The 23,043-nt window shown below is 37.5% G+C and overlaps 2 protein-coding genes and 1 long non-coding RNA gene across 10 annotated transcripts in view; 2 read left to right on the top strand and 1 right to left on the bottom strand.

The window, feature by feature from the left end:
* LOC136236187 (DENN domain-containing protein 10-like) overlaps positions 1–7,017 on the top strand; it is a 22,432-nt gene extending 15,415 nt beyond the window's left edge. The window contains exons 4-9 of the mRNA XM_066026305.1: positions 2,896–3,094; positions 4,545–4,656; positions 4,851–5,020; positions 5,073–5,111; positions 5,653–5,747; positions 5,799–7,017. Coding sequence (XP_065882377.1) covers positions 2,896–3,094; positions 4,545–4,656; positions 4,851–5,020; positions 5,073–5,111; positions 5,653–5,747; positions 5,799–5,963 — 780 coding nt within the window. The 3' untranslated portion in view covers positions 5,964–7,017. The remainder of the gene's footprint in view (positions 1–2,895; positions 3,095–4,544; positions 4,657–4,850; positions 5,021–5,072; positions 5,112–5,652; positions 5,748–5,798) is intronic.
* Positions 5,969–20,849, bottom strand: LOC136236185 (LIM domain-binding protein 2-like). 5 transcript variants are annotated; one of them, XM_066026300.1, is made up of 11 exons: positions 10,128–10,181; positions 9,951–10,081; positions 9,128–9,430; positions 8,342–8,420; positions 8,170–8,290; positions 7,744–7,916; positions 7,546–7,668; positions 7,368–7,457; positions 7,074–7,245; positions 6,844–7,017; positions 5,969–6,304 (listed from the first exon to the last, which is right to left on the bottom strand). In XM_066026300.1, exons 3-11 carry the CDS (start codon positions 9,409–9,411, stop codon positions 6,048–6,050), a joined length of 1,473 nt encoding a protein of 490 aa, XP_065882372.1. In that variant the 5' UTR covers positions 9,412–9,430; positions 9,951–10,081; positions 10,128–10,181; the 3' UTR covers positions 5,969–6,047. The 5 variants fall into 5 exon arrangements, with proteins under 5 accessions (XP_065882372.1, XP_065882371.1, XP_065882374.1 ...); XM_066026299.1 differs by lacking the exons at positions 9,951–10,081; positions 10,128–10,181 and adding an exon at positions 20,767–20,849; XM_066026302.1 differs by lacking the exon at positions 9,951–10,081 and having other exon boundaries at positions 10,128–10,358.
* LOC136236190 (uncharacterized) overlaps positions 10,190–23,043 on the top strand; it is a 14,523-nt gene continuing 1,669 nt past the window's right edge. The window contains exons 1-2 of one of the 4 annotated variants that reach the window (XR_010692022.1): positions 10,190–10,414; positions 20,185–20,377. This is a non-coding gene — a long non-coding RNA (uncharacterized lncRNA). Of the gene's footprint in view, positions 10,415–11,999; positions 13,057–20,184; positions 20,378–23,043 lie in introns of those variants that run through there. The other 3 variants (XR_010692023.1, XR_010692024.1, XR_010692025.1) reach the window with 3 other exon arrangements.

Consider the following 23,043-nt stretch of genomic DNA (forward strand, 5'->3'; position numbering starts at 1 on the left):
TGTGTGTAAGTACAAGCAGCTAAATAAGTCAGTGTTGAAACCAAGTTACTACTGCTAACCCACTGACCCAAAAGCAGACCTGGATTTGATCTGGATGTGACTCAGATTAATTTAACTGAGGCGCTAGGTTTTGGGTGCTTGACTAGCGTGTCAAGTTAAGTACAAGCATAGCTATATGAAATCTAGACAGGTAAGTAGCGACCAGTTGGTGGATGTGGTTCCATGTAAGTTTACAGGCTGCAAAATATGTTTCCTGTAAGTGGGTATAGCTTCATGGCTTCATGCACTTCAACTCACCCTACTAATAGATTAGCTTGGTTTCACGCATGCTTGCAAACAGTACCGACCTTAAACTAGGCGTGGCTCATGAAAGAAGCTGGCCTACCACAAGACTAGACTATGCCTTGTACAATAACAATTGATTAGTGACCATGGCTCCAAGTAAGGCCACTCCAAATAAATTCTCTGTTTCCCATCCACTGTTTACTGTCAGCCCCTAAATATTCCATATTCTTCCATTATTCTTGCATACTGTACAAGGTACAAGTTTAGTAAAATCGACATTGTAAGGGTGTCAGCTTACTTGTCAATGTGATATCAAGTCAGCACTATTTTAACTCCTGCAGCTTAAAAATGAAGGCACAAGCTTGAGCAAGCTTTCATGCAGTTAGCTATGGCTATGACTAGGCAAATAATGGCTTGAAAAGTTGCCAAAATTATAATAGAATATTGGAAAGGGACCACCTGCCCACATGCATATATGTCTGGTGTAGGATGGGATTCTGGGAAACAGAGAATTTACCGTATACTACAAATTTTCAAGGGACATAATTTTCACAGGTTTTGCAGTTGCTTAGCTGTCTGCAAACTTTCATCCTTAATGATTCTTAGGACTAGCCTTATGCTAAATAACAGATAGCGTGACTGAAAAATGAGTAATCCACAAAAATACAACTGCAGAAATCCGAAATTTGTCTCAATCTGTGAAAATTATGTGCCTCGAAAATTTGTACGTTTACAGTATTTAGAGTGGCCTAAGCCTGCAGACAGCTATGGACATGAATTCGTGCATACCTACAGATTGTGATACCACTGATAAATGATTATGGCTGCACGTATGCCTACAGATATACTAATCCTGGTAAGTGGGCATGACTCACGAAAGAAGCTGGGCTGCAACGAGACTGGGCTGTGATGTGTTAACACATTTCCACAACCGGATCATCGAACTAATTAAATTCATTTATTACACATTATCCAATCCAGGTCAGACCTGGAAAGTAGGTCAGACCAGACAAAATATGATCTGGTGACCAGGGTAACCCGACCTGGTTTCAACACTGAAGTAAGTGTGTAATTAGTCCATAATTTTTTGTGCTTATATGGCTGTTGATATTGTATCAACTGTTGTATGCATCCTAGAGCTGATAATACAATACTAAAAATCCATCTTAATTCCTACCATATAATTGTGTGTACTGTATAGTAACTCTAAGATGTGCAAGTACCTAGTCTATAACTTGCCCATACATTTATATTGTGTCTGTGAAGTTGTGTAAAATAATGGCTGCAGGCAAACCAGTGGGACGACGGTACTTACTAAAATGGAACTTACAGTATCCCATGCAGTATTTAAATTTCCATTTTCTTAGGAATGAAATTGCCATGCATTATAATTTAAGTTCAGCAGATAAGTAACTTACTCTTGGTGACACCACCCTACTGTAGTATTGTATAGTGAAACTGTTTCTATCAATAACTGAATGATTTGATTATCTAATTAGTGTAGGAACCTATGCCCACAGAATGTGACATACTTTCTACATGTGACTGGCATGCAATTGTCTTCTCACAAAAGAGTAGCCTATAGTTGTACTTACTGATAAGGTTCAACAGATGTCCTTCACCTGGTGTAATAGGTATAGTGGAGCCTGTTAATGTGGACAGTGAAAAATGAGGACACCTGCATAATCTGGACACCTAGTAATGGTTCCTTAACATGTAAACTGAACTGGAAAATCAGGACACATTGATAATGACCAGCTGCTAAAATATAGAAACACACAGATGGTTTTTTTGTGCTGGTAGTTGACATAATCCATCTGCAGCTGTTCCTACTGTGCCTTAAAAATAAAACTTGAATTAAAAAATGAAACTTTAATTAACGATGATCTGATTTAGTGTTATTTTCCACTGTGTAAACTGTGGAAGCTTCTTTCTCACACTTCCTTATTAACTTTAGCAGTTTCCTCAGTGGGGCAATATCATCCTATAACAAAGGAGAGTGGGGAGAGGAAGGTGAGGCTGCTAAAGTTGAGACCACACAAGTTATGTACCTATTATGTAATCTCTGGCTTTGTTTACCTGTATAACTGACAACTGATGGTATGCCTTTGTATTCATAAAAGTCACCCATTGCCGGTCAAGCATAAAACACTATCCTGTTTGTCCTCATTGTTCCTTTGAAGAGTGTTGACAGATGGTAGTGCCACGCCAGTAGTGTATTGCCCTTTTCCATGGACTGTTTTACTGTAGAATGAGTGGAAATTAGTCACTTGTCATTATTGCTTTGTTCCAAGCAATGTTTCAGACAGATTTTGGAATAGTTGTTATCCTTTTTTGGTGGGCTGTTGTGCATCAGAAAGCACCAACATTTCCCAAGCAAAGTGAAGGAGTATCAAATTTATTTGTGGTGATTTCAATGAGAGGCAGTTTCAATTTGATGGCTATAATGTGGATGTGCTACTGTGTGATCATTGTGGCCTTCTGATACCATAATTGTCTACGTATCATAATGAAGGCAAAAGTCCAACACATGCCTTGTGAAGACATGCAGCTATAAATTATTATATTTTTGTAGCCATGCAATGTAATCTGTATTCTTTTCCTTTGTAGGATTTTAATCCTGAAAAATACAGGCACTTGTCTGGACTGTTGTACACCAGTTATGCTTCCAGTGGTAGTCCCACCTCCGTGCTGACTCCATATTTGAGCGTGTACACGAAAGGCAACTGCCCTAATCCATCTGGAGATGAAATGTTCTCTATCAAGTCGTTTGACATTAGAATGGCTTACATTGCCTGTCCCCTTAGAGGTAAGCTTGGGGAAACTCCTGTGAAACGGAAGTTATGAATGTCAGTAAATGTGTATATATACATAAGAAGGTTAACACATCAACAACCTTGTGTGATCTTATGTTATAATGTGTTTGCTGTCGTTTAGAGAAAATTAGAGCTACAATTTTTTTTTTTTTGAAAGTCATAGAACAAACTGTTCAAGTAGTAGAGGACTTGACTTGTGTGCAGGAGGCATAGTTGTTTTTTTCTTTGACCTTTTGAACATACTTCTTAGCTCATGATAACTCAACATGAGACTTTAAATCAATGCCTAGATTAATGCCTGCTTTTGTTCGTTCTGTACAGAAATATATAGGCTGAAAATTTGAGCTACATTTCACAGACAGTCAACTTTGGTGTTTGTGTACCACCCAGAAAACTAACAAAAGGATTCAGTGAACATTAAAAGCTTGAAGTGCTTATTATAACCTCAAGTTAATAATTTTTTTACTGTTCACTGACCAGCCTATTAACCATAACAATCAAGTTATTTTAGGAACTTTTTATTGTTCACAGACCTACAGAAAAGTTGAGCTATGGTCCTGTCAAAACCACAGACAATAAACTTAGTACCAGCCTATTAACCTCAAGTTATTTTCTTTTTAAAAACTTTTTTATTTTTCCCTGACCACCCATTAACCTCAAGTTGTTATTTTAAAAAAAATTTTTTATTGTTCACTGTTTAGTAGCTTCTGAATAATCCACTGGTACTTCTCTTACATTGGGCTTAAATATGCTGTGAAAGTGTCAATACAAAAATTAATACTGCAGTATAGTTTCCTTGCATGAAGAAGACAACAGTGCAATTAAAGATAAAAGGAAAGGCAAAGTGCAGAAAGCAGACACTTGTCGGAACCAGAAAAGGCAAATGCTACCCGTGAGTTTACATGCTTCACATCATTTCAGTATACTTGCAGGATGGCGTTAGGTTCATGTACTTTTAAAAGTGATATCAACCGTTCATGCTGAAGGGCATGAATGGTGCTGATGTTTACTTGGTTCCCTTAATATATGAATTTTAGTGAAATGGTCCTGCACATAGGGCAGGCACCTGCTACTAGTAGGCTGATGTAACTTACCTAGCACATGCCATAGAGAAAATGATTCATGGACAAGTAAACAGTGCGTACTTTCTGTGCGGCAATTTAAGTATATTTTACTTCTTTGTATGCACATGGAAACCTGCAATCCCTGCAGCCTGTGTCTATTGTTTCATAAGTAATTCACAACACCTATTTTAATAAATGGTTGCTATATATCATCTTATTCCTCTTGATAAAGCATACCATGGACTCGTGGAGTTTAATTTAAACACATATTTGAATAGTTTGTACAATACCTTAGACAAATTGTGAGGGTTTTACCAATGTAGTTTATCATACGATTAAGATGTGGAAAGTATGATACATGGTTTCTGTTTTCACACAGATGTTGTGCAAATGTTCGGAATTGAAAGCATATACATATATACTGCGCTGCTGTTGAAGAGAAGAGTAGTAGTGTATGCTCCAGATGTAGCTACTGTGCTGAAGGTAACCAGGTAGGTTTCACCAGACCATGCAATGTAACATGGTCTGGTGTAACCATGTAGGTTTCACCAGACCTTGTTGTAGTGGAGTCATTACAGTTTCATGTTGTTTCCCACTTTACAAACTTCCTGTTGTAGAAATAAGGTCTTTTCTCTTCTTGTATTTTATGGTGACCCTTTACCTTATGATGTATTCTGTTACGTAGGACTCTGCCATTGTTTGTGTGGCACCAACAGAATTGGAACATTGTGTTCCCATATATGGAACTAGTTGATACTGAAATGGCAGATCTTACCAGCCATGGAACATACGTGGCTGGCTTTACTGATGCTAGTATAGAGGCCAGGACGGAACTGTATGACTTGTTTATTAATGGTAATTTTAATAATGTCGTACTGATATGTTTTTAGTGGTTTTATTGTTTCAGTGCCGGCTAATGCAATTACTGTCGCTCCCCATGCTAAAGGTATGTATGTTCAAAGCTGTAGTAATCTTTTTGTGAACTGATTTCCATTGAAGTACGAAATGAAAAGAGAGTTTGTATATAATAGTTTAGTGACTACATCTCCTGATGGTGACATAATGGATAACCTATATATACAGTCACAAAGTGAAACTAGTTTTGTTGTGTGTGACTGTGGGAAAGTGAAATATGCTTACATGTGGTTACGAGTATTCATAGTAAAAGTACAAAGGTGCTATTTTAATATTGTTTTAAAGCACACAATGGATTTGACCACTTACTCAGCCTACGCTGCTGACTCAGCCACCGTATACACACAGGAGTGTAATCACACAAGGATGTAGGCTGACAATCACATGTACAAAAACCAAATGAAATATTTTTTTCTCCGTTCTCCAACTTTCTTTAAACAGGCTGTAAGACCAGGTACCTTCAGTAAAGCCTTAAAGATTACATTGTATGTTCTTTTGTAATGAAACAAAGAACTCTCATATATGTTGATGTGAATAGTCCTTGTAGTGCAGTCAGTTTATTATTGCATTAGAATCCTTTGTCTTGGGCAAACTGCACAAAGACATAGCAATACATTTGATGGAGTGTGTTGAAGATGCATCACTGAATGATCAGCAAGTGATAAAAGTAAAGCTATATTGTTATATATATCATACTTATTATAGTGTTATTGTTAAGGCATTGTCAGTGAAGACACGAGAGTTGATAACCAATGTACAAAGCTTAAGTGATGAAGCTGATGGCAGTGTTACCTTAAATGGGCTTAGAGAGAAAAAGCTCAACCCAGCATTAGAAACGTTCTTATATAATGTGGCTTCTGCTGAAGGCCTCACCCAGTTATAACCATGATACATTCTGTGTTTTAATTTAAAAATATAAGAATAAGTGAATTACATTTTGCTTATAAAAATGTGAGCATAAAAACAGCTATGTAGGAATGGGTGGGAATTGTCTGTTTAGCTTGACAGTATCACTATTGAAACATGTAACAGAATTAGTTGATGCTGTGCTGGTGGATTGCTTCCCTAACGCTACACTGGTAGTCCATGAACTAGAAGTCTTACTAGAAGTTCTACTTGATCCCTTCTTTTGTTCATTTCTTGCTGGAGATTCAAAAGTGTTCTTTACACATGTAATCTTTCTTTCTTGATTGTCAGAAATACCCTTTAGTAATCGTCCATCACCTGTGGACAGGAAGACATTGTGTCGGTAATCATGAAATGAAGTAGATCTAGTGGATTTTCTAGTAGCACATTCAGCTTGGTTTATAACTACATGTTCTGTACTATTATTATATGGCCACAATTACATGTTCTGTGCTATTGTTATATGGCCACAATTACATGTTCTGTACTATTATTATATGGCCACAATTACATGTTCTGTACTATTATTATATGGCCACAATTACATGTTCTGTGCTATTGTTATATGGCCACAATTACATGTTCTGTGCTATTATTATATGGCCACAATTACATGTTCTGTACTATTATTATATGGCCACAATTACATGTTCTGTACTATTATTATATGGTCACAACTACATGTTCTGTGCTATTATTATATGGCCACAATTACATGTTCTGTACTATTATTATATGGCCACAATTACATGTTCTGTACTATTATTATATGGTCACAACTACATGTTCTGTGCTATTATTATATGGCCACAATCTTGTTAGCTATAAAGTGATTATGTAACAATACAAACCCTTACGTAAGGTGAGGGCTTCTCCTACAATGTACATAAGAATTGGAGGTGGTTGCCTTCGCTTCTTGTCTTTTGGACCATTTGACCTGTGCTTCTTCAGTTTGTCATTACTATGGCTACTTGAACAGTGTCTGCCTTTATTTTGAGCAACAAAGTCAACTGATGAATGATGAGGTAGAGCTAAAGAATAACAAATAAACTTTTGTGCTCAACAAACAGCTCCTATATGTACTCACAAGAAACTCTGCTATACATGTTGCTATATGTTGTGTATGTTCCACTGTACCCAGTAGTGTATGGGTCAGGAAGCCAGTTGGAGTTGGCCACCAGCGATGTTGGTGACATCTTACTCGGCACTGGTGATAGTAGTACATCATCCAAGCTATCCACTTTGTATGTACCATGCTTCTGTGGAATTGAAGTAATTAATAATGGTTGCTGTTGATATAAGGGATACATGCTTAAGCATATCAAAGAATACTAGTGTAGCATATACTGATAGAATACTCTATTGTACACATCATAGTTACCTTAAGATAAGAGCATGTTGCTCCAGGCAAACCAAATGTTGAAATGTTCTCTGATACCTTTTTGATGTCATTTGGAACCCTCTGATCATCCTATAGTACAATGAATTCTTCATACAGCTTCATGCATTCAGCCAAAAGCGAAAGGTGTGATGTGGTCACGTGCACATGTCCACCTTACTTTTGTAAATATGCTGCTACGATGGATGAACTCATTGTACTTGTGCACCTTGAAATACCATAATGTTATCTTAAAGTTATGATTGAGTTTCATGTCCACCAGTAAACGTCCTTCAGAAATGACCTAATGTGGACATTATAAAAAGTATTTCAAATGATATCCTTGTTTACGTAATATGCTATAGGTCATGCTAAGTACCTTTACTAAGTGAGGCTTAGTGTAGTCAACAATGCAAGTGGCACCACTGTAGTTCATTCTAAACAGTTCTTGAAAATTGTTCATTTGACCTTCTCCCAACATGTACTGCAAACTGGATACACCATCTTCAGAGAAAGTGTGAAAGTATCCCGGTAGGTTCTCATGATTTAGAACTACAAAGAACAAAACAGCTGGTATATTCTGTACATGTACACATGCACATTAATATCTCTAGACCAAAAAACCGCTGGTAATTCCTATACACGTGCCATTAATAAATCTCTAGACCAATCTTTTGTTTAAACAGCTGCAGTACAATCCTTATACACATGCATAATATTATCCTAAACCAATCTTTTGTTTAAGAGTAGTGACCACAACCACATCAGTACTGCCAAACCATGCCGTAGTTGTCACTTGACTTACCATATCTTTGTTTTTCACCACACCCATCAATTTCTACAGAGAGCAATGCATTGTCATCAAAAAAATTGTGGACAAAGTTTTTCCATATTTCTTTAGAGGCATCAAAATCCTTTCCTGCCACCTACATAAAACATGAGTGTACTATGTACACTATATGTGTAAGAATTGTTACCTGTTGTAAGCAACTACTAAGCTGACTAATCAGTTTACCAATATTCCCCTCAGGAGTTGGAGCATAGTTCACAAAAGGACTATAGAAATTCAGAAAGTACATTAACAATTAATTGCATGCTATCTGTACAATTGTGCCACAGAATAAACCTATATTTATAGTATGAAATAAGTCCAAGTCCTGTAAGAAATGTTTGGCCAGTTTTGCAATGCAACTTACATGTACAGTGTAGTCCCTACAAACATGCAATATTTGTATAGACAAAAGCTAGCTAGAGGGGTAAGGTTATTTTTTAAATACATGTGTTGTAATTCTAGTGTGGCCATATTTGTGGTTTGAGGAAGTGCAACATGTACACCTGTTTCACACATGCAAAGCCTGACCTCTTTGTTGTTTTACCATTTTCTGGAATTTCTGCTGCATGCAAATGTGTAAGCAAGCAATTGCAACTGGATAGTAAGACCAGTGATATACTTGTAATGGAAAGTACAGTCTGCCACCCCAGGTCCATATACAGTCTTTGGCCAGCACAGAGGTATAAGATAGGCTTCAAATTATTAAATTAGCCATAATTTTGTTATTAGGTACTAAATTGTGTGGGCGATGTAATATGTTGCATTCACCAAATTAATATTGTTCACCAATTTTTGTTAAAGATCAGTTCGCCTGAATTTTCTCCTGCTAAAATTTTCTGCTATATACTACTAGCTTTTCATATAAGGTCAGCAGATTGATCATAGCTTTGCTACAAAATATTTATAGTAAATAACAACTTTATAAAGCTACCTGGTATTTGGGTGACAAGGCATGCTGTAATAGTTATCACTCAAAGGCTGATAGCCATCCATCAGTGGTTGGTTATAAAATGTATCTGGAGGAAAATTGCCACAGGGCATACCGCCAAAACTGCTGAGCATGGAACCCGCAGAGCCAGATGGAGTACATGGAGATGATAACTGCAGTGGTGATGAAGATTGTGGGGCAGACTGATTTGAATTGACTGGTGAGCTACTCATTGGCAGTGGTTGGGTAGACAGCCATTGTGGTACATCAGATAGCTGTGTATACATGTTAACCTCCTTCAAGTCCCTAGACAGAATAGCAACACAGATTACAGCTATACGATAACTGCACACATGTGTAGTTACATATGATCAGTAGATAGCTATAGGTGAATTAAGTTATATTTGTTGCTATATAGATAGCTAACCCTGTTTGTGTGCACGCATGCTGCTCAGCTGCTGGAAATATTTATGACCTCCTCGGCATGCACGAGGGCATGCATACTAGCTATCGCGAGCTTTAATCGATCAATTAAACCAAGCGGCTTTGCCGGCAATTGTCAGAAGCCAACTCTTAAATGGAGGTACGTCACTTGCATATTACAGCTTTCAAAGGTTGTGAGGTTTGTTTGAATGATCTGCTACCACTCTACCTTGTAAACGCTGCAGTAACGACGACACCAGATAACTGAAGCCGGCGGCTGTGACCAACGAACAATCGCTACGAACACTGGCCCTCAGAGACTACTAGGAAACTCCAGCAATACACACAATTAACATATAAATGCATATGCACACGGGCATTACTAGTTCATAGGTAAACTTACGGAGCTGGCACTGAAATAAGTTTGCGGTTGCTAAGAGAACCATGTTTTTCTGCTGTCGTTTATTACCCTGCGCGCTTTATTGCCTCGCCTCCCACCAACTAGAAGCCACGACATCATTGTGCGATACAAAGCTAAACAATTATTATTATATACTGAAAAACATGTATAAGAGCCGACCTTAACTTCAGTAGACTTTGAATTGAGGTAATCACGTGATGATGTACCTGATAAATATATCACCTGATCTGTTGATGTTGTAATATAATCACCTGAGGGGAGGTTATAAAACGTGGACTGAACACTGGACTGACTCGCCTCTGTTTGCATCCGTAGGCGTACAAAAATCCCTGTTTGCAAAGAACCCAAACTAAGGATCAGCAAAGGAATTACGCGCCTATCTAATATCTCCTTCAACGATGAATCCGCGTATGAAGGGCTAGGTACTGCCCTGTGTGACCATGCAGGTATGCTAATCACGAGTTTAATACTGAACCCGATAGCTACTATCGTGGCTATAAATTAATATAGTCACGTAGCTAATTCATTAACTTTTAGTTATGCAGCTAGCTAATTTATTTTGTTTTATTATTATGGCAGTGCAGTTCATCTGAAAGTGGCAATGACAATCAACCCTTTAGTAAGGAAATTAATGTCACCTGCCCCCGGATGCAAGTAGGTGCTAGTTTAAGGGGGAGCTATTCATTAACAGAACCTGTGGAGTCACTTAATTAGCTAATATTATTTACTGTGCAGGCCTCACCGCAGGGCAGCCATATTAAAAAAGGCTATTAGAAATTGTCACATTTGGAAAATTTTACAACGCACCAAATTTTAACCTAATTCTTATGAAGTATGCATTAAAATAGCCTAAAACTATTTCATGTCCTTTTTGTAGCTTTAGCTTGGTCCCACTGATCAGTTAAAAAATCTTGTCAGCCATTGTTTCTTGCCATATCAAAACTTGTGTAAGATATTCCAGATTTCTGAATGGTTTATAATGTATGGAGCACGTATTATGTCATCAGCAGTAAATAACTGTCACTATGGCAATGTTTTCCCATTTGTACAGTTGGCATTGGATAGAGAAATTCAAGGGTTTTCTTTTATTGTATGGTGTGCTGTAGAGATCTTGTGAGTTAAAGGTTGTAAATTAGTGTTTTTGTATGTAGTGTAAAATACATGTATTTTGCATTGGACAAGGAATGACAAGGAAAGATGAGATTTTATGATCAGCCTGTTTTACCAAGTTGAGGTTTCAAAAAAGATATTAAGCAGATATTAGATTTATTTAATGCATAATTCTTAATATTTAAGAGTTTAACCCAGTGTTTTGAAAACTTTTAATGTTCACCACCTGAAAATGCTTGATTTGACAAATCCCATACATATGTTTTGATATGCCCAATAGAAAATACATGTATTTGCGTTATATACAAATGAGGCAAAAGTGTACCCATTAGAATCCATAGTTTGCCTGACAAACCATACATAAAAACAAAGCCCTCAAATTTCTCTATACAACTTTTGTTGTAACACTTTCATAGTGGCAGTTATTAACAGTTGACTCCACCAAATGCGCACTCCATACAATTTCTATACAAGAAATTTGTTACCTCCGTATGCAAACCTCAAAAGTGTGCTGGGTTTCCCTTACCCAAATACCCAAATTTGCTAAACTTGGTCTCATTCGATGAGTTGAATCGTACTGATTAAGAATCTACCCGAACTAATGGCCTAACTGGCCATTCCACAAAGATACATCACAAAACATATGAAAAACAAGGTTTTTTCACAGTACAATTTCTTACCTGGATGCGTAGATTTGCCATACAAAGCTCTCCCCTCTATTTTCCATTGTTCACTATACAAAAGCTTGAGGATTCTGATAAATGCAACCCCATCTCCATAAACTGAAGTATGCGGAAGTTATGATGCATTATTTGAAAGACAATGTTATTTTCCTTAAATTAAATGTAGCTACAGTAAATGCGTCAAAAGTTTTTGATATGATGTGCACAAAGTGAATTACATTTCAAAAATAATTATAGCAGTCCAGTTATTCTTTGTTTAAACGCATGCTATAGGAAAGAGTTCCATATCAAAACTTGCTATTGGGAATTGTAGTCTAAATAAAATTTTGCATAACATCAAGTTTCACTATTAGATCTTATGAATTATGTAATAAAACAGCTTAAAATCAACTCCGTGTCATTTTGGTATTCATAGCTTGGTCAAACTGGCTGTTTGAAAAACCTTGTCGACAGCCATTATTTCTTGTCCTATGATTTTATTTTATTTTAACCTCACGGTAGTCAGCGAAAGCCATTCTTCCCTACCAGAGCACACACACAACAGTACAAAGCACTTTGGCAATACAAGGCTCTATCCTTGCCTTTTCTCTTGGTAACTTCAGGATTCTGATGAGCCATATCAGGTCTCCATAAATTGAAGTATGCAGAAGTTATGGTGCTGTGTTTAACAGATGGTGCTGTGTTTAACAGATGGTGTTATTTTTGCATTTTTTCACGTTATGGATATTTTATGTACGGTTAAGTTGACAGATGTTTTGATATGCCATAGTTTTGTAATAGGGACATATGTATGGGATTTGTAAAATCCCAGGTGCATGGTCAAAAACCAAAACACTTAGTTTTACCCAAAACTGTTGCATTTAATAAATCTGATATATCCTTTTCATAACCTCAACTTGGTGAAACAGGCTGATCAAAAAATCTCATTGTTCCTTGCCATTTCTTCTCCAATGGAAAATACATATATTTTTACACTCCACACAAAAACACTAATTTTTCAACCTTTAACTTGTGCAATATCAATAACACACCATACAGCAAAAGAAAACCCTTGAATTTCTCTATCCATTGCCAACCATATTGGCATGATAACATTACCATAGTTACAACATTACCATAGTTACAGTTATTTACTGCTGATGATGTCATAATGCACGTTCCATGCATTATGTTATTGGAAAATTTAATTACTTCAGTAGGAAAATCCCAAAATTACAAGTTGTTACCCTTAACCGAATCAATCTATGTAGAGAAGGATGCTTAATAAGACTCCAACTGTATTGAGTGCAAAACAGGTTAGTTTTCAGAGAAGTGTTGTAAAACATGCCAAAATCACATGTTTTTTTACGAGTGCTACGTAAACTTTGTGATATAAGGTTCCTTTCTAGCATTCCTTTCATTCCTACACAAATAACTTACACATCACTTGAAACACCTTTCATCAAGGAATCTGTTGAGCTAAATCTCACGTCTGTTAACCAAAGTACGCGGAAGTTATGATGCCTTGTTTAGAAGATGGTACGGCGGTATGGTGTTGTGTTTATATGAAATGGGCACAACCTATGTAGAAATCCAGAATATTTTACAATATGGAAAAAATAATTTGTATAAGCATTAATTCTTGCCGATAATTATAAAAATCTCTTTGGTGTGCAGTGGTTACAAGGACGAGATGGGAGTAAAATGTCAGTGCCAATGTCTACTAGTTAGTATTCTATGTTCACTTTGCCTGTCTGCAAGAGGGCTCCAGCCAACATGTTGGATACACTTTTGCAAGGTGTTTATATAGTTGTTGAATACAGACCTCCTTTGCACAGACTCTATAGGTCTTGAATGTTTTTACGGCAACTAAATGATCGAAGGATACACATTAACACTTTTGTACAAACAAGATGGTACTAGCAGGGCATGATTTAGCTTTTGCTGAAGAAAACCTTTGACATTGTTAGCCTTTGTTGTGATCTGTCTTATGTGATAATTCCATGTTAAGTGTTGCATGGTCTATGGTATAATCTCAAGTATTTAGTATGCAATACTTTTTTAATATTTTCATTTTGCATGTAGTAAGACATGTGGATGGGGTTCACTTTATTAGTGACTCTAACAAACTCACCTTTGGAGCAGTTAAATATCATGTTCCACTTTTTAGTCCATTGCTGTAGGATGTTTTAAGTTGGCTTGTTTTATTTGTTGAGTACAAAAGTACGTCATCAGCTTACAGTTTTTTTCTGCTTTTTATGCCCTCTGGTAGGTCATTTATACAATACTAGCAGCGCCACCTGCTATTCGTGCAGGTTGAACTGAGTGATTGATATTATGTTGTGCCTGCCATTCATGCAGTACTGTATTACATTTGTTATACTTAAAACCATACATGTGTTCTTGTTAAGCAATATGCACTCTAGTCTCCAGAGGCATAGCAACAAAATTTAAAGTAAGGGGGCTAAGCAGGTCGATACAATTTGTACAATGTGTAAAGCTCACTCAGTATGCAGAACACGCACTTTCTAAGAGATCTTGGGGCATTCCCCACAGGAAATTTTAGCCTTTGAGATTGAATTTCATAACTTTGTTTAGTACATGACTGCTCTATTAGAGTATTTGACTGTTCTATTAGAGTATCTTACTACTCTATTAGAGTTTGTTGATCTTTGAAAGTAGAGGGCCCCTCTAAAATAAGAGTGGGGGCCCCTGTTGCTACACCTATGCTAGTGTCCATGTCTGTAATCCATTTAACTCGCTGACCGTATAGCAGCAGTAGAAATTGCCGTGTAATTACTATCAAAGAGATCAACACTGTAGTCTGTAATTGCCATTCCATGTAGTGGGAGAAATACTCAAAAAACCAACTTGTGGTTATAGTGATTTTTCATCACTACAGCAAATGGAACGTACTACAAATTTCTATTAATAAAATTGTTGGTGCCAGTTTGATAGCAATTAATATGCAGCAAATCTGGTGCTACAGTTTTGGAGTCAGCTGGACCACAGACAGGCAGCTTTTCAGCTTTATACAGTACAGTGGAGGAGCTAGGACAGAGTCCTGTACTATAATGATCAAGTTTGTGAATTAAACAGGAATGATAAACTTTATCAAAAGCCTTGGAATGTCTAAAAGGATTACATCAGTTTGCAGATGATTGCCCAGGTTTCTTGCCAAGTCATTTTGGTGGTTAAGAGTAACAGGCTAAACTGTGTTTGTTATCACATACTATTTGATGTGCGTTAAGACCATGAATGATGAAAGTTTGGCAAATTTGGTGAATCAGCATGCAAAGCAGGTTGGCAGACAAATTTTGGCAAATTTACCATGCAGCTAATATAGAACAATAAGTTGATTGTGGCAAATAAAGTTTGGCAAATTTTCTTGATTTGCCAAACTCACTAAACTTTTATCACTTCCAAACTTTTTGTCATTTACGGTAAATGATGTGTTTAGGGAGCTTATAACAAGCACTGGTTACTGATATAAGATGGATTGCTGTGATTGCTTTTCAATGTTTGCTGCTTTCTGATCTGCTGGTACATGACATTGCTGGCAAAGAGGCTCGAAAAATCATTGTGAGGACTGGGGAAAACTTTGGGTTAACATCAGGTGTGTAGGTATATTATCAGAGCCAGTGGCCTCGTACTCTAGTTGACATGTCCCTACAAATAATTCTGTGATACACACATGAGGAACTGTTTGACAGTCTGCACAGCCCTTTCAGCTTCCCCATTACTTTGAGGGTACTGTGGGCTACTTGTGGTATGGATAAATCCATATTCAGCTGCAAACTGAGAATATTCAAGCAAAGAAAATTGTGGGCCATTGTCTGACATCACTTCCTGTGGGACCCCATGGCGAGAAAAAGTTGCCTTAGTGTGATGGATTACCTCTGAACTGGACTGACTGCATAGTTTACTAATTTCTATGAAAAAGAGAACTATAAGGAGGTAGGTCACACTAATGAAGTAGAATAAGTCAGTGGCAACCTTTTTCCAAGGTAATGTTGGAAATTCAGTTGTGATCAATGGTTCTGGGGATTTATGACATGAATGTCGACATTGAGAGCAGTTTCGCACAAGATCTCGTAACTGTTCATTAATCCCTGGCCACTAGACACTTTTTTGTCCTCTTGCATGGCATTTAGTGATGCCTTGATGACCACTATGTATCTTATCAAGAACATTAAATGGAGAGTTGAAGGTATTAAAAAACTGTTGCCTTTTAGTAGCAACCCATCATGGATGGTTAGTTCTGAAGCAACCCATCATGGTATGGACAAAGTGGCCCTGATAAATTATGTACATGCAGGCATCCATGTTTGCAATAATCAAAAAGTTTCTGGCATACTTCATCTGCTGCTTGTGCCTCTCTGATAGCATGCAGTGGCAGGAATGGACTGAACATAAGCATCCACTTCATTGGAAAAGTCAGTATGGTCTGAGGAGTTATGCAGTGGAGTCTGTGACAATGTGTCTGCAACTGTAAGCTGTTTACCTGGGACATGAGAAATTGTGTAGGAATATTGCATCAAAGGCATTCCGAATCTCTGAATTCTCATAGATAATTCATCAAGGTTCTTTGATCCTGGCAATGAAACTAGTGGCTTGTGGTCTGTTTCAATATGAAATTGTTTGCCAAGTGGGTAGCCACTGAAACAGTTGCACACCCAAGTCGAAGCAGTTGTCTCTTTCTCGATTTGGGCATATCGCTGCTCAGCCGTTGACAGTGAACATGAGCAATAAGCTACTGGGTGCCAGGTACCATCGCACTGTTTTGTAATTACGGCACCTAATCCATATAAAGAAGAATCTGCTGACACTACTGTAGGTCTACTTGGATGGTGAAATGCTAAAACTGGGGCAGAACTGAGTCGTTGTTTTACTGAATGAAAAGCCTCTTGTTGAGCAGAACCCCACATTGATGAATTCTTGGTACTCAGCAAGTCACGTAAAGGCTTGGTCATGTTCGATTTGGTTTTTGCCATGCACAAGGACATCATCAAGGCAAGTACTCAGGTAAGCTATCTAGAATCTTACAACATTTGCTTCTGAAAGAATTCAGGTGCTGACGTTATGCCAAATGAAAGCCGGTTAAAACAAAATCTGCCATATAGCATGATAAACGTGGTTGGGAGAGACAATTCTTTTGAAAGCTTAGTTTGTCAGAAACTGGCATTGGCATCTAGAAATACTTTGGACTCTCCTAACTGAGCCAGAATCTGTTCAACGGAAGGAAGAATATGTGGTTTTGCCCTGCATACACTTTCATTCAGCTTGGTGAGGTCAATACATATATCAATATTACGATCAGGTTTCAGTATGACCACCATACCTGCACACCATTCAGTGGGTGCTTCTACCTTGCTAATAATCCCATGTCTTCCATCCTAGTAAACTCAGTCTTTACTTTAGTAGCAATGGGAGAGAACTCTCCTTGGAGTGCACAAGGCAACTGGTGTAGCACTTTATTTGAGCTGAATATGGTATTCTACTACAAGGCTACCCGCATTAAAATAGATATTGATAAAATTGTCTGCAGAAAAGCCATCTTTATTCTTGACCAAAGGTGTAAAGATTCAATTGCTGGTAAGCCTAGAAATGGTTGTTGGTCAAATGTAAATTGTTCAGGTGGAGCGATCTGAAAAGATGCCATGGTTGATCAGTTTTGCCACTTCTGACATCATGTACTGTGTTCTATACACAGGATTCAATTGATTCACAATTACACTCTGCAATCTAAAATGTGCCTCATTACAAATCACGTGAGTCCTATTCTAGTTATTACACACACGCGTACAACCTATACAACACCCTCAGCTAATGCTTGTCTGCATTTGGCATATTGTCACTGATCATTTCAGCCATGGTCAATATAGTCTCTTCTAATGATCTGCCTCACCAACTTGGGTGGAACAACAGGCAGAACCTTCCTTAGTATATATACATAGGACAATTCCTGCTGACTTGTCTCCTGGATACAACAACTGCATTCCCATCCATGCCATGGTTAACATGGTGGTCATGATCAAAAGTTGGTGACTGGAGATCACCTTAGAGTGACTTTGTTCTGTACCAAATTGCCTTTATCTTTTATGAAAGAGAAAATCCAACTCAGATATGATGACAACAGATTTTATTTAAATTGCAGCTGCTTTTTGGCAACTGAAGTTAAGCAGCATCACAGAGTATCAACTTGCAACGATTATCACTGTATAAGAAACTTTGCAGCAAAGGATAGCAATGTTCAAGCATATTGCTTCACGAAAAAGAAGTCTGTTTCTTACGTCAGTTGCTGTGGGACTGCTAGCAGTGACAGTGCCTCGTCCAAGAGTGCAGTGGACTTATGAGAGGTAGCAGCATTTTGTACATTTGGTGATGAAATCCCAGATGGATGGATAAATGAATCATCAGTTGACGTATTAGAGTAACCATCAACTACCCAGTCCAGGACGCTGAAAGTGATGCTAAAACAGTGAGGACATACTAGTTAATTATAACATACAATAGCTACAACAGTTTGTCAGCAGTAATAATCAATAATGTAATACATTGCTTCATACAGCCATGTACCTTTGACAGCCATAGTAGGTAGTAGGGTCCATATTGAGGTAGTATTGTGGGTTTTGATAAAAAGCAGTGCCATTGTCTTGAGGACACATCATCTAATATACTTCCTTTCTTCTTGACTTTGATGCTCGGTTTTTTCAGCTAAGTTCTTCCTTTCTCCACTGTTGCTCCTTTTTTATCACCTCATAATCCATTTTCATATGTTTCTCTTCCAAATAAATGAAAAGCTTATCACTCTCTGCTTGATCTTTTGTCATTTTATCACATACCTTCTCCATAGCCTTTGTCTAGCTCTGTATGTTTTCTTTTCAAACCTGCTGTTGGCTTCACTTCATAGATACTGCTTGGATAGCTGATGCTTTACCTAAAACATCCTTCTATATCACCCTCAATCTCTTCTAGTATTATCAGTAATGGGTGAGTCACAATTGCTTTCTTCCTCTCCAAAAACGGTAGATATATCAGTGGGTTCATTGATAGACGAGTCTATTAACATAGGTGGCTGTGTAGTTGGCTTATTAATGATGACTTCATTGTTGTCTCTTCACTTATTGCCAGTCTGATTGTTTTACCTGACCTTTTCATAATCCACTTTCAGTTTCTTTATCTTGTTGTGACATTGAATCTTGGTCCTGTCATAACCCTCTTCACACATAAGCTTTACTATTTTCTTGTGATCTCTCAACCTTCAAACTGTTCCCCATATATCAATTAGTTTTGAACATTTCAGTGCAGTCCACATCATTTTTCACTCTTCTCTATAGTTCATTGGAGATTGTTGTACATTTTTAGGTCATGCCATACTCAGTCATGCCAGCATACATATTCATTGTGGGTTCATCTTAGCCAGCAGCACGATACCGCATGCACTGTCTGGTCTGCATTTACATTAGTAGGACCATGCTGTGTTGTTTCACACTATGCCATGTTTTGTGTTAGTTTAGATGCACTATAAGTCTTGTGCCTCTCTGCTTTGTAACTCAGTGCTTACTCCTTGAGCAATGCAACTCGTGCTTGCTTTGTAAGATAACTCTTTAACACTGTTTGAATTAAGGCATTTAGTTTCACAGTGCCAGCTGTTGCCTAAGCTACACAGCTACCAGCTAACTATATATGCTGCCTTATGTTTTGTTTGGTCATCATGTGGTCCTTGAGTTGGTGGTAGTGTGGGTGGTTTTATTTATTGAAGGAGGTACTCAAACCACAGCAACAGTAGGGTACTTATTATTATAAGACTCACCAAAGGCCAGGGGTGTAGCAACAAAGTTTAAGTGAGGGAACTAAGAAGGATGTTAACTGGATGCAATTTGCACCAAAGCATGCTGCCCCCACAGAAAACTATCACTTTTAAGGTTGAATTTGGTAGAATGTTTTGTTTGAGAATGTGACTGCTCTATTAGAGTAACTGACTGTTACTGCTGTAGCTACTTGACTATGTGTGTTGAGAAGATTGGCCATCGTTTACTGTAAAAATACAATGCTCAAGAAAGTCTAGTAAAATCTTCTCTTGAATAACTTTTGGTGTCAAGTATTAGCGTTGGGGTGGCCTTTGATACAGCAACACAAAGTTAGAACCCTTCACTTTTAAAACAGAGAAACTATAAAGAGCATGAACTTTAAGGTGCAGGATGGAAAGTGATGCAGTTGGTGATGACAAGCAAAGAATCGAGTCAGCAGTATCTCTTGAATATTTCAATCATATTATGAGGGATTCGAATAGATGTGAACTCTTCACATTTGATTGCTTGTTTAGTCGAATCTAAATAATTTTGTTGACTTTCAATCCACAACAGACATTTTCTGCATGTTACTACACACATTTTGACTTTTTTATGCCTCAAGCTTTTTGCTCTATTATATTTCCTCAGTATGCTTCACCAACAACATAATATATTGTGGGTGTGGTTGCATCCCACAAGTGAAGACTCCTCCAGGGACCTGGCTATGAGGCAGTACACATAAGACAAGAAAGATGATGAGGTCATCATCAACTATTGCTTCTGTCACTACCAGCAAACCTGGTGTTACCTTAGCAACTTCCAGCGTGATAATAACCCTAAGGTGATGATACTTAATACTCGCAACTTGAAATGCTGTACTAGACACATGCATGCATACATGCACATGCGTGTGCACACACACACACACACACACACACACACACACACACACACACACACACACACACACACACACACACACACACTACATTACTCCGCAGAAGGCTTCCTTCCTGTAAGGTACTAGACACATCATATTCACACGCTACCAATATCCTTTATTGTATGTGCATTATTGGTATTATAGGTGACAGGGTGCTGCCTGGTGACAAAGGTTATATAGTGCCACATGTGCTGTAGTAGTACTTAAAACTAACGCATGAAAGGAAATAGACCTTCCCAGTGAAGCCTGGCCAATGCTAACTTGCCTTTAACTTATCAAAAACTTACCTTCATACAAATCATTATTATGCTTAACAGGCAAACTTCAGTTAGCAATAGGGTCGGGGTTCAGCTTTGGTTTCTTCTCCACACTAGGTTCCTTCTTGCAAATGTACACGTAACAACCTTCACCAAACAAGAAAGAAAGGTAGCTGGCAGTGGTAACTTAGTGGTTGCGAACCTTGGCTGTGGAGGTCTTGGGTCAGGAATCCACTATAACCTTTTTTTTCATTTTACTCTCTGTGTACATATTTGCGTTAGACCATCTCCATTTTTTGTAGGCATTTTTTGTAGCACTTTATTCATCATGTTGTTTTGATAGTGTTTACTTGTTTGAACATCATACAGTCAGTTTTCAAAGCAAGACATTAAAATTGCTAATATTAATAAGTGATGTGGTGTTACAATAAAAATGTTATTGTGATTTGCAAAGGATCACATGCTATTGTAAGTTTCATTACTAGGCGCTCTAGAAAGATGACATGTACCCAAAGCTTTGTATCATCGGTAACTATAGTAATGTGAGTCAAATCTAAAGCACAAATAGGAAAGTTCAACACATGACCTGAAACAGTTATGAATTAAAGTCAACAAAACAATATTCCTTGTTTCCAGTTACCTTAAGAGCAGCCAGGTAGAGAGGAAAGACAGTTAGTTAAATATCATTCTTTTGGCATGCCATTAAAATGACAATGCACTGTCCATATAGTTTCAAACAACATATAACTACAATGGATGTTTCAAAGGATTCTAAATGTTTCATAAGTATAACCAGGTCTTATAAGGTCCTGGTTTACTACCTGAACAGATGGCAAAATTAAGCCATATAACACAACACTCCATCTAAATATTATTATAATAGAATAAAGTATGTTGGTATATGCTGTATATTTTTATAGGTCTGTAGCTAAATATTTTTTGTTTGGCTTCATCTATCTGAGCTCAGCTTCTTACACAATATATGTATTAGTGAATGAAATATAGTCACACATTGAACAGTTGGTGGTAATATATATGCTATTGTAAGAATTTCCCGCATAGCTATGTTGTAGTAGTTACTATATCTCCACTTTTTATTACTGGTACTTTGCTTCTATACATATAATATTATGTATCTACTCAAGGTGCTTTTAAGCAAAACCACCCACCTTAAAGTGTATTAAGTAATTGGCTAAGTATATATAAGTACACAAATAAGCAGCTAAGTAAGCAATAATATTCTGCACTTTTATGGCTGTTGGTATCAATTACCGACTGATCTTTGCTGTTTACAAATAAATGCACAATATGAAAGTTTGGCCTTGACCAAACAATTGACAATTGTGGTCTGGATACAAGTCTGATCTTGTTTACTGAAGTTGTATAGTGCAACCAATTTGTTACATTAATCCTTTAGTTTAGGTACAAAGGATGTAAAATTAAAATTATGAGAAGAGTATAGTAAGTATCCTTAGAATTGCTCTTCACTGTAATTGACTTTGTACTTTCCTTGGTACATGTTATTATGGAATTTAATTAATCTTGAAAATAAAACTGAGAGAATTAATTATCCATGTACCGTAGCTTGCTTCCTCTAACAACTATTACGCACTTGGTAGTTGTTCTGAAATGAAAATATCCAGACAATTTTTAAACTTAAACTATTACCCTCAGATCTAGATGTTATTACTGTTAGTGTACAGAGCTCTCAACCTGTAGCCTTTGCCAGGGGTGAGATCAACAAACTGCCATCCATCCTATACAACCTGATGGAGTGAATAAGCACAACATACATAAACTGTGCCCTTAGGCTGATAATGTATAGTTGTGTACTTATGCTTTCTATCTATCCACCTGTTTATACAGGCTTAGTTGTATCTGTGTATGATACATAATGTTACCATCTGCTATGCCACACACTAGCTGACGTATCCATTGAATTCTGGTATTCTGGCAGTGCACTTTTAGCTATCACTGGAATGTCACAATCTGTTTTCTATTTTCGTCTTGCGGTATATCCATGGCATCACGTGATTATTTTAACCCAACACAGCTCACATAACACTTGTAGGTGCCAGGCAGTCGAAACATTCTTTTACTCTTTTATTTTACATCTCACTCTGTTCAGTGTCCCCAGCCATGTCTTAATCCAGTGCTCTGACCATAGATTTACATGAGATATTTACAACCACAAAGATACTTAAACAGTGGGCAGAGAGGCAAACTCTTCCCAGTCCTGGGATGATTATTAATCCCCCACACATGTCTGATCCAGCGCCATTCTCTTGTTTAAATACCAGGGATCAC

Source organism: Dysidea avara, chromosome 10 (genome assembly GCF_963678975.1).
Source record: "Dysidea avara chromosome 10, odDysAvar1.4, whole genome shotgun sequence".
In the NCBI taxonomy this organism is placed as follows: domain Eukaryota; kingdom Metazoa; phylum Porifera; class Demospongiae; order Dictyoceratida; family Dysideidae; genus Dysidea; species Dysidea avara.

What these genes read in the sequence shown, in the direction of transcription:
- LOC136236185 (XM_066026299.1), bottom strand. Translation starts at nt 9,411, where the DNA reads ATGTATACACAGCTATCTGATGTACCACAATGGCTGTCTACCCAACCA. An exon ending in CCTTGTCACCCAAATACCAG is followed by an intron (nt 8,421 to 9,127) that starts GTAGCTTTATAA and finishes GAATTTCTATAG; the next exon opens with TCCTTTTGTGAACTATGCTC. An exon ending in GTAGCAGCATATTTACAAAA is followed by an intron (nt 7,458 to 7,545) that starts GTAAGGTGGACA and finishes ATTGTACTATAG; the next exon opens with GATGATCAGAGGGTTCCAAA.